Genomic DNA, 12,264 nt, shown 5'->3' on the forward strand with positions numbered 1-12,264 from the left:
CACCTGACCCTAAAACTTCTCAGCTTACTCAAGAAATGCCTGGAAGCTAGGGACATTTTCATATTTCCCAAATCAAGAGATAGAAGTCAGGATTTTCAGGTGGTTCACTAAGAAAACTAGAGTTTCAGAGGCTACTATAATCAAAGGCCAGACAGATAATGCAAATAAATGAGTCAAAAATGGGGGAGATGGGGGACTAATGGTATTGTGGTTATGTAGGGGAATGCTCTAGTTCTTAGGAAAAAGTAAATGAAGGATGGAAGTAAAAGTCTTCAGTGTGGGATAATGAGCTAGTAAATTCTTTATATATTTCTGTATTTTCTACAATAAGCCATGCAGTTTCACTGAAAAATGACTTACCTTTTGAGGTTGCTGGGAGAATTAAATGATAATGTACATAAAGAAAGGTTCTCAACTCTGGGAGTCCAGGCTCCATCTCAGACCAATTGAATTGGAAACTTGAGGTGGGGCCAGGGTCTCAAGACTTTTCTGAAAAGTCCCCACATGGGTTCTAATGGGCACCCAGGGTTAAAAAAAAGTGCCTGACTAAGAACACAGTATTCATGTTTAAAGGTTTTCCAAATCGGAGCATCACCTCTTTGAAGTCATGTATATTTTCTATTTTGACAATGGTAAAGTGTCTTTTTTTTAAAGCTGATTTTTTCTGGTATTGCTACAGCTTGATTTTTTCCCCCAGTTTCAGGCATTATTAACTGAGTAGTTATTTCAATAGGAATTTCATTCTTTTAACCTCTACCCCCACCCCACCAAACACATTCTGAGCTATTCTAGTCTGAATTGGCTGCGTTCTAGGCTTGCTGTACCACTGTAGCTTGGGACCCTCCCTCACTATCCTAGGGATTCCTTTCTGCTCTCTTTCTCGAGCTGGTTCCTATTTCATCAATTATGTCTTCCACCTTCTGGTTTACTTCCTTGTACTTTCCTTCCCAATCATAGTAGACACTATAATAAAGGGGTTGTTAATCTAACAGTTAATTGTTTTGGTTGAGTACAGAATTCTAAGCTAAAGTAACTTCCTTCAGATTTGTATTTATTCTAACTTTCAGTGATGCACACTGATAAGTCTGTTTCTTCCACTGTGTTGTTTACTTGGTAGGATGTTTCAACCTGCAATACTGTCTTTCAGTTATGGGTAAATTTTTTGAATTACTTCAATAACTTTTCCATTTTCGCTTTCTGTTCTGTTCAACATTTCTGAAAGTCATGATTTGAATATGAGTTTGATAGAACCTCTATTTTTGAAAATCGTTTTCTCTCTAACTAGCCTGGTTACTGGATTCATTAAACATTTATATTCAGATTCATTGGTCCCCAAATCATAACCTCCAGGGAAAGGCCTGGAATGTGTACCTATAATAAATGGCCAGATTAATCACATTCCCAGAAAAACTGGGAAAAATTGACAGCTGAGTCAGTTTCTTTCATTAAAATTCTTTTAATTGCCAAAACATTAAATGGCTAACAAGTTTATAAAAACATTAATGTATAAAATAATGAAAAATTATAAAGTGAACACCCATTAGCCCCAGATCAATAAAGAAAACACTTCCAAAAACACAAAATCCCCAAGAAATACAAAGTGGTAAGCCTCAGTATTGTTTAAATGATGCTAGCCAGATTAGTAATCCTGTTCTGAGAACAGCTGATAAGATGATGAGACCTCACACTCTACATCACCTACATCTTCCACCCCATGCTTCTTAGAGGAAATCATTCTCCTGAATTCTATGATAATCATTGTTTTTCCTTATGATTTTTGCACTTATTTTGAATCCTTAAATAAAAACCAAAGTACATCCCTCTGAACAAAATCTGCTCCTTAAAAATACTGTGAAACTATATTCCATTATTTTAAACTAGAGGCCTGGTGCACAAATTCGTGCACATTGAAAGGAAATTATTTAGAAGAAATATTTTAGAGGCCAGGGAGGGACCGCTGGAGGGTTCCAGGGCGTGTCCAACCCATCTCACCCAGTCTTGATGGGATCGATTGGGGCCAGCCGGCTGGGGAGGGATCGCGGGAGGGCTCCAGGGCATGTCTGGCAGGTCTAGCCCAGTCCCGATGGGCCAGACCCCAGCAGCAAACCTACCGGTCGGAACATCTACCCCCCGGTGGTCAGTGCGGGTCATAGCGAGTGGTCGACCAAATGGTTGACCAATCAGTTGGACACTTAGCATATTAGGCTTTTATATATATAGGTGAGTAAAGTAATAATATCATTCAGTCTCCAATCACTTTCTCTCCAAAGCACCCAAACACTTAAATACTAAATACTTCAATAAAAATTAACCAGGGTTTCTGTATAACCCAGAACATGAATTATCTAGTCATTTAAAAGTCCTTGGTGTGTGTGTGTTAGGCCTCAAAATATACTGTAGTTCAGTGTAGGAGAGTGCTACTCATAGTGCTGGTCTGCAAACTGTTTTTTTGTTTTGTGTTTTTTGGGGTTTTTTTTGTCCATGAAAAGATATGGGACTTACACCAGAACGCAAAGCAACTATGTCTCTAAGCACACTGATTAGTGCAGAGGACTCTTCTCATAGTGAAGCTAATGGTGCCTGATACATGCTGGGGTAAGCTTCTCATATCATCACAGACCAGTAACAAGTAGTTTTGGTCACATTTTAAATAGCACACTAGTTTAGGATATGAATTATGCTTCCCCTTCTACACTGCAATGGATATGTAGTATAAAAAACAGTGAAATAAAAATATCAAGTAGATACTAAAAGATACTGTTCAAGTCAGACAAATTGATATCCCTGAGAAATCTGAGAGAATGAAACAGTGGATATGTGAAGAGCTAAAACCTAGAGTGACAATTTATTATCCCATCTGTCCTCATTTGAGAGTGAGGGAGGTGCTAGTAATTATTAAGACAGGTTAAACTGGAACTTTGCCAGGCAAATTAGAACATTTATTCACCCTAGCTAGACCCTCAAGAAAAGGGTGAAAATGAGTAGAGGTTGATGCAAAGCAAAGATTGCAATCCTGGCTGGAGAAGAGCTGACTCCTGACTACATATCTCACTTTGCATTCATGCAGATTCATTGATGGAAGGTTTGTGACTTGGATGGTGAACTTTGGGTAAATCTCTGCAAGTTGTTATAGGTATTCTTTGATGTCTTGCTGTGCTAGATCTCCCAAACAATGTTGCTAATTTATGGTTGGCTCAAGAGTCACTTCTGTGGATGAGGTGGGGCTGTGGGATCCCAATCTTTTTGTATAATTTTTTTTTGTCTTTTTGAGGCTAACAACTGTCTTCTGTGGAACATGCTAGGTCTGTCATAAAAGATTTTCCCTGGTGAGACTCTGGAGCTTGAACTGAGTGGGTGGGGAAAGAGCCTATCAGATGGCCCCTCATTGATCTGTATCTTTAGATAGGGCACTTTTCAGTTATTAGGTGAATGTGACGGAACACTTTGGAGGGAATAGATTTGGCATCCTAGATGTACCCTGGATTGAGAGAACAGTTGCTGCTTCAGGCAGGGAAAAGGGACAACCCAGCTTGATATAGTAAAACCTTTTGTAGAGACATCCAGGCAGAGGTTGAAAAATAGTATTTTCCTGGATGTGGAGTTGGAAAAAGACAAGGGAAAGTGAGGCAAACATGTTCAGGGCTACAGTGAGGAATAAATGCAACGTACATAAGAGTATCTAGTACATTCAGCCATGCTGAATTTAATAACCAAATACTCTTTTATCATCATCTAGCACATATATAGAGAGTTAAAAACAGAACAAGATCACAAATATTCTCATTTTCCATGAGAAAGACAATATTTCTTGAACATGCTAAATACCGAGTCCTTGAAATATTTTATCATTTACTCTTCATAATCATCTGCGTCTTTTTAACTCCACATTCTAGCACAACCTTCCTTTAAAGTGAAATATAAAAAGCTGGTCTTGCCATCTTACCACTGCTGAGAGAATCTGCGCTCCCAGGACTGTGCTGCCTGGAGACCAGTTCATTCCCTGTTTTCCTCATCTCTGTATTTTCGTTATATCGTCTTTTCCAGTAGTTGAGTTCATCACGATCAGATTCCTGACAGCGCCGCAGAACTGCCATGGAGCGCCTTGTTTTTTCTACCATTTCCATAATGCAGTTAAGGGCCTGAACCAGAGAAGAAGTCAGGCAGTGATGAGATGAAGACATTCAAACACTGATGTTGCAAATCAAGGATAGGTAAATTATATAAATAATGAAGGTTTAAGTATCTTATAGACACAATATCAAGCTTACATTTTAAAGCCTTTATTACTGCTTCTTTTAAAATATTTAGTATATATAAATATGTGTACACACACACAATTTATTTTTTGTTTGGATTTCAAAATAACACTGGATTCTTTAAGGTTGAAGTAATCAGACTCTCATTATAATATAGCCCTTTAAAGACTATGGTGACCATGGAAACGATAATATGCTGGTGAAGACCTGGGGTGGATGGATGGGTAGGGGCTGAGTGGAAGGAGGTAAAGGGGGGGGAATAGGAGACATCTGTCATACTGTCAACAATAAAAAAATAAAAATAAATTAATGAGAATAAGAACAATACTTAAAAACAAAAAGACTATGGTGAAACCTTATATATTTGCATAAACACACCAAGGTATCTGATGAAGCTGGCAATTTATTAAAAATGTTATTAGAGCCCTAACCGGTTTGGCTCAGTGGATAGAGCGTAGGCCTGCGGACTGAAGGGTCTCAGGTTCGATTCCGGTCAAGGGCATGTACCTTGGTTGCGGGCACATCCCCAGTAGGGAGTGTGCAGGAGGCAGCTGATCGATGTTTCTCTCTCATTGATGTTTCTAACTCTCTCTTCCTCTCCCTTCCTCTCTGCAAAAAATCAATAAAATATATTTTAAAAAAAAGAATGTTATCAGAGAAATAACATTCAGAGACAATTTTTATCACTCAAGATGCAAAGAGCTACTGTATATATACTTAATGCAGTACTATATCTTCTCTTCCCTTTTAGTGAGAAGGGAAACCCTCTCTTACAACGAGACAGAGAACCTGGGCTTGCATTCTGTACTAGTATTCTGATTCTCATATGGTTTTGGAGAAGCTCCATCTATTAACACTTCATACATACTATGCCCTGTGATAAGCACCTTACATATTATTACAACCCTCCTATAAATTCAAATACCAGTTTTAGTCAAAGAAAAAATAGATTTTTAAAATTACAGTTAATACACAATATTACATTAGTTTCAGGGATACAACATAATGACTTGATATTTACATACCTTACAAAGGGATCACCATGATAAGTATAGTAACCATCTGACACTGTACATGGTTATTATAATACTAGAGGCCTGGTGCATGAAATTCGTGCACGGGAGGGCTGTCCCTCAACCCCGCCTGCACCCTCTCCAATCTGTGATCCCTCTCACAACCCAGGACCTCTGGCTCCTAACCACGCCCCCTGCCGGCTTGCCTGATTGCCTCTAACCGCTTCTGCCTGCCAGCCTGATTGCCCCCTAACTGCTCCCCTGCCGGCCTGATTGACGCCTAACTGCCCTCCCCTGCCAGCCCAATCGCCCCTAACTGCCCTCTCCTGCTGGCCCGATTGCTCCCAACTGCCCTCCCCTGCTGGCCTGATCACCCCCAACTGCCCTCACCTGCCGTGACCTGCCTCCTCTGTGCGAGGCGGTGGAGACACCGGGACCAGCCTCCTCCATGCCACGCAGAGCCGCGGGACCTCCAGGCCTCAACAGTGCAGAGCGGCCGCTGGGCCTATCTCCGCTGTGCACGTGGCCATCTGGTGATGACGTTGTGCGAGGGCGTGACACCACCTAGGCTTTTATTATATAGGATTATTGACTATATTCCCTATGGTGTATATTACATCCACATGACATTTATTTTATAATTGGAAGTTTGTACTTCTTAATCCCCTTCATGTTTTTCACCCATCCCCTACTCCTACCCCTCCTCTCTGGGATCCTCAGTTTGTTCTCTGTATCTATGGTTTGTCTCTGTTAGGTATTGTTTGTGCATTTGTGTTTTGTTTTTTTTTTTAGATTCCACATGAGTGAAATCATATGGTATTTAGCTTTCTCTGACTGACTTATTTCACTTAGTATAATACCCTCTAGGTCCATCTGTGTTGTTGCAAATGGTAAGATTTCATTATTTTTATGGCTGACTTAAAAAAAAAAAGGGAATGGTGAAACAACAAAGATAGGAAGTGTCAAAGCTGGGATCTGAATTCACAAACCTCTATTACATGACTTTACTTGGTTAAGACTTGAAGTGATCACAAAGATTTGGGAGTTACGCTTAGCTCTTTAGCTGGGGGAGTAATAGATAAATCAGCTTTTATTGCAAAGACACTGTGGCTCTGGTTAAGTTCACTTGAAACATACATACTCTATTACTGTTGGTGATATTAAGAATTAAAAGTATGAACAAGTTAGGTCCAGAGGCATGGGTGGCGGGGGGAATAGAGGGGACAGGAGGAGATTGACCAAAGAACATATATGCAGCCCAGCTGTGTGGCTCAGTAGTTGAGCGTTGACCCATGAACCAAGGGGTCACAGTTGTATTCCCTTCCCAGTTAGGGCACATCATGCCTGGGTTGTGGGCTCTATCCTCAGTAGGAGGTGTGCAGGAGACAGCTGATTAATGACTCTCTCTCATCATTGATGTTTCTATCTCTCTCTCCCTCTCCCTCTCCCTTCTTCTCTCTGAAATCAATAAAAACATATTAAAAAAGAAGAATATATATGCATAGCCCATGACATAGACAATAGTGTGGTGAAGGCCTGGGGTGGGGTAGGAGCTAGGTGGAAGGGGGCAAACAGTGGGAAATTGGGGGACATCTGTAATACTGTCAACAATAAATTTAAAAAAAAATCCCACTTATTTGAAATTTTTAACAAAGAATTAAAAGTAATAAATATGAAAATTATACGTAAGATTCTTACATGATCAAGATGTTTCCATTCATCAGCCCATTCCCTTTCTGTCAAACGGTGGTCTACCAACTCATCTTGATAGCCTCCATTTAGACCTATTAGAAATTAGAAATTAAATTTGAGGATAGAGTGAAGAATACAGTAAATAGAATTCTATCAAGTAAACACACACATTCATATGAACTATGAGTACACTATGAAGGCAATGATTCACAACAGAGTATGGGACCCCCAAAATGACATAAAACCAACCAAAAAAACTACCACTGAGAATATATTTAAAAACTCATATAAATCGATAATGAAAGACAAAAAAACAAAAGAAAAAGATTTACGTCACTTACTAAGATTGTGGTGTCTATCACGAACTTCTCGGTGTTCTAACATCTTGTTGGGTTCACGATATAGGTGGGAAGTTGCAATATCTTCTAAGGTGTAGTGCTGAAGAGGTGGGGGTGTAGGATGGAACTGGCCCCCAGGATTCATAAGGGGCACAGTGAGGGCAGGACTGTGCCGAGGAGCAGGGCTGATTGTACACACTCTCTTGGCAGGAGGTTCAGGAGGAATTGTATCTCTTTCAAAACTGTTGTCTTCCCTCCTGTGTAAAAGGTAAGTAGATATCTGAGCCCATCAACAAGTGTTCATGCAAACATATCCTTGAGCATCTACATTGTGCTAGACATTTTCACAAACAGGAAGACCGTAAGAAAAGGTTTGACATAAGACATGAACTGAAATGTCTTGAGAGAGATCATGGAAACTGCTGATTTATTCTAGCATAAAAAGAAAGGTCAAATTCATTCACAATAAGGCAGAAATATCTAAACCTCATGAAGCAAAATGAGAGACTAAGGAGACGATGGCATTTTCTTATATGGTAAGAATATGGAGGACTATGGGTTCTACAATGATTAGAAATTTGCTACTGTAGAGGTCAGTTATTGAAAACAGTTCTCCACATCGAAGGAAAAAGGCTGAATAAATAATACACTTGTGAATTGGTTGGGCTTTTAGTAATTTAGCTTCAATTATAGTAATTTTCCACTGCTGTTAAAATATTTCTTTGGCCCCAACTGGTTTGGCTCAGTGGACAGAGCGTCAGCCTGCAGACTGAAGGGTCCCAGGTTCGATTCCGGCCAAGGGCACATACCTTGGTTGCGGGCACATCCCCAGAAGGGGGTGTGCAGGAGGCAGCTGATGGATGTTTCTCTCTCATCGATGTTTCTAACTCTCTATCCCTCTCCCTTCCTCTTTGTAAAAAATCAATAAAATATATTTAAAAAAATATTTCTTCTTTGACAAACTATAAAATAGGTAGACACTCATGCTGAAATATCCAGAATTAATTAAAATAATGTCAGCCTTCAAAATAATGGTGATTCATTAACATGTATTAGTAACTAATTGTTATACTTTTACAAAACCTCACACAGAAAAAAATATCTTAGGCAGCTTGTTTCTTATGGTTCTGGAACAATGGATACATAGAATACTCTAGACAAGAGTTTCTCACCAGAGGCATAGAGAGTCATCTGAAGCATTTCAAAAAAATACTCATGTCTGGGAGCTACACCTATAGATTTGAGAAGCATTCTGAGTCCATACCTATATATAACCACAGTAATAAAATTTTCTTTCACAAGCAAAGAGGAAGCTCAGTGGTTCCAGAAAAAGGAAGGATGAACAAGCTCTTCTCTGCTCACCTTTCTGGACTGGGCCTCTTTCCATTTCCATGCACTTCCATGAGCAGCTCAGAAGAGTCAGCAGGTGAAGCGATACTTGTGTTGAGCAAAAGGTGTTCGTGCTGAGCCAGGTACTGGGATGGGGTCTGCTTGGCGGCCCGAGCGCAGTGCAGCAGTTCTCGCTGCAGCAGGGGCAGGTTGGCCTTGAAAAAAAAAGAGGCAGGGGCGGGAAGGCAGTTTTCCCTGTGTTGGGCCCCACACAAAAGGGTCCAGCATCTCAAAAGGCTCTCAAACAAGATGACACAAGACCAAAGCCTTTCTCTCCTTGTCAGTCCGATTTTTACATGCCTATGCGAGTAAAGTGACATCTACTATAGTGAACTTGAAATGACTAGTTGACTTATCTCTTGTCCCCCCAAAATGTAAATCCACTTAAGAGAATGTGCTTTATTTACTGTTATGGCCTAGTACACAGTCAAACAAAGCTCAATAAAGGTTTGTTGAACATAATAATTTAAAGACTTACACATTTTTGAAGACTTTGGTCAGTTAGAGAATTAGTATGCCTTCAGGGGAGTAGGAGGAATCCACTCTTCCATCTATTATTACAAGGCCTAGTTTCTCTCTTCTGACTACTATTTAACCTTCTCTTCATGTTCTCTGTGAGAACTGCCATGGAATTCTGTGATTATTCTAGCTTGGTTGGAATATGAGGTTTTAAAAAAAGTACTGGGAATAACTGGAATTAAGCCTTAGACTAGGCTCTGAGAATACACAGGTAACCCATGGGCAGAACTGATTTCTCAGTGTGGTACCCTCTGGGCACATTTCCTTATTTTGTATAAGGACAATAATCATGTACTGATTATTTTTCCTTCGCCTCAAACTAAGAAAACCTTTAGTGTGGACAATTCATATAAAAAACTCTATACTCGTTCAATTGAACTCTAATTCCTTCTCATATAAAGGTATTTTTCTCATATTCCTTCTAAAAAAAAAATAAAGAATTATATTTTTCACCCCAAATTTAAAAACAATTCAGCCCTAGCTCATGTGGCTCAGTTGGTTGGACACTGTCCTATTTCACCTAAGGGTTGCTGGTTCAACTCCTTGTCAGGGCACATGCCCAGATTGTGGGCTTGATCCCTAGTGAGGGCATACACATTGATGTTTCTCTCTCTCTCTCTCTCTCTCATCAGTAAAAAATCTTTAAAAAAAATTTCAGACCGGGCTCATAACATAAGTCTTTATTCCAATGGAAAAAGACGAACAAGTGAAAAGAGAGTTTTAATACATGCAAGTAATCATCCCTTTACCAAGGGTTAATTTAGCAGACACCATAATTTGTGACTGCTTAAACCATAAACAAATTGACAAAAACCCAAATGCTAGCCAAAAAGCTTCCATAACAACCTACCTCATGCTGTTTTCCAAAAGAACACAGTTAAGAATAGGGAATTTGATGATATAAGACAATTTTAAAGTCTGTTCTATAACCTCAATCTTACAGCAACTGTAAAAACTTAATGAAAAAATACCATGCCAGATCTTTACATCTGTGACATGTATGTACCCTTTGATGATTTTTTTCCCCTTTGATGAATTGAAAAGAAAGAAAGCTAATTCTTCCCTAATAACACAAATCCTTCATGATTCCAGAGTCTTGGGGGAAATAATTGTCTACTGGCTCTGACATACAGAAAACAGACCAAGATAGAACTAGCACAGCTGTTTAAGGGCTGAACAAGGCACCACAGGCTGTTCTGAGGGGCTGAGTCTTCAATGCTGTTAGAACAGAGCTACAATACTAGCTGTTCACCAGAGACCCCTGCATTTTCCTCTATGTCTCCTATGCTCCCATTTAAAAGGTTTTAAAAAACCGGTAGCAGTACTTCAGGAGGATAACCCATCTTCTTCTTTTTTTAAAAGCTGTTGCCTCTCACATGTGTCCCAATCACGGGACTGAACATGCAATCTGGTATGTGCCCTGACTGAGAATTGAAACCAGCCACCTTTTGGTGTATGGGTTGATGCTATAACCAACTGAGCCACACCAGCCAGGACAGATGACCCACCTTCTTGATGTCATTACATTTTTGTACGAAATGAAGGTAAAGCAAAAGAAGATAAGATGAACATATTTACTAGCCAGATATTTAGACTTTGTGAGTTAAGGGGCATAATTGTGGATATTAGGTGGATACACATATACAAGATAGGAAAACAAATTTCCAAATATTATCTTGACAAAAGTCAAAATATAAAAACAATTGAGTACAGTTTTTTTTTGGTAATATCAGGCTAATGAAAAGAATGGAATTCATTTGGAAAGGGAGTGGATTAAGGAAAACAACTTAATTGGGATTCAAAGATAGTTTTCCCTATTACCAAATCAATTACAAATGTTCATTTATAAAACCAATTCTTTTTAAAATTATTAATTTATTTTAATCTTTATTGTTGAAAGTATTACATATGTCCCCCTTTATCCCCTATTGGCCCTCTCCAGCCCACCCCTGCCCCCACCACCTTATTGTCTGTGTCCATGGATTATGTATATATGCATACAATGTCTCTTCAAGGCTGCATAAAACCATGTGGTAGGCTAGATTTGGGTTACAGGTATTTAAACTATGCCTGATCTAGAGAACACTGATATCTGACTATAGTCTTTCACTGCCTTTATGTTATCCATAACTCTGCAAATCACAGAGAACTGATAGCAATGCAAAGTAATTATTGTCTATGGACTTGCATAAAATTATGTCCAGTAGAGATTCAATTGACTTCTCTTGCCCACTGTAGATGAAGTCAATTATACCTCTGTTTGTCCATTCATATCAACAATACTGATTTTAAATGTATCTATTCTTTGGGTTCTCCCCTGAACTGGTTCTAACACCTTACTGATTCATTAATAATGAACTAAAAATCTTTGACATGGGTTCATTTTTCCTCTGTGAGTCATAATGATGCAATACCTGGTTTTAAAAATAATTATTTAATAGGAAGAAATAGAAACTTTACAGTGGGAAAGCATGACATAGTCTTTACCAAGTGACCAAAGTCAACATCACCAATTATGATACCAATTAACACCTATGTCTCCTGACAGAAGTTAAATCTTAGCTGCTATTTACTGCCTAAAATGCATAACATGATTTTCATCATGAGGAAGTATCAGAAAGATCCACATTGAGGTACATCTATAAATTAACCATCTCGTACTCTTTAACAATGTCAAGATCATAAAAGACTGAGAAGTTATTCTAAATTAAGTAGACTGAAGAGACATGACAACAGCCCTGGCCAGTTTGGCGCAGTGGTTGAAGTGTCCGCCTGCAGACTAAAGGGTCTTGGGTTTGATTCCCTGTCAAGGGCACATACCTGGGTTGCAGGTTCGATCCCCAGCCCTGGTAGGAGTGCATGTAGGAGGCAACAGATCAATGTGTCTCTCTCATGTCAATGTTTCTCTCTCTCTACCCCCTTCCTCTCTCTCTAAAATATTAATGGAAAATATATCCTTGGGAGAGAATTAACAAAAAAACAAACAAACAAAAAGACATGACAAAGAAATGCAAGATGTGATCCAAAAAATAAAAGGTTTTCTTTTGCTGTAATTAT

The 12,264-nt window shown here is 39.2% G+C and overlaps 1 protein-coding gene across 3 annotated transcripts in view; it reads right to left on the reverse strand.

Annotated features, from left to right (window-relative positions):
- CBFA2T2 (CBFA2/RUNX1 partner transcriptional co-repressor 2) overlaps positions 1 to 12,264 on the reverse strand; it is a 183,968-nt gene that overhangs the window by 22,011 nt on the left and 149,693 nt on the right. For all 3 annotated transcript variants that reach the window (XM_080685872.1, XM_080685874.1, XM_080685873.1), the window contains 4 exons: positions 8,662 to 8,843; positions 7,303 to 7,556; positions 6,968 to 7,053; positions 3,944 to 4,139 (listed from right to left, as the gene is read on the reverse strand). In XM_080685872.1, the coding sequence (XP_080541998.1) occupies positions 3,944 to 4,139; positions 6,968 to 7,053; positions 7,303 to 7,556; positions 8,662 to 8,843 (718 nt within the window). The remainder of the gene's footprint in view (positions 1 to 3,943; positions 4,140 to 6,967; positions 7,054 to 7,302; positions 7,557 to 8,661; positions 8,844 to 12,264) is intronic.

Source organism: Plecotus auritus (genome assembly GCF_963455305.1).
Source record: "Plecotus auritus genome assembly, chromosome: 8".
NCBI lineage: Eukaryota > Metazoa > Chordata > Mammalia > Chiroptera > Vespertilionidae > Plecotus > Plecotus auritus.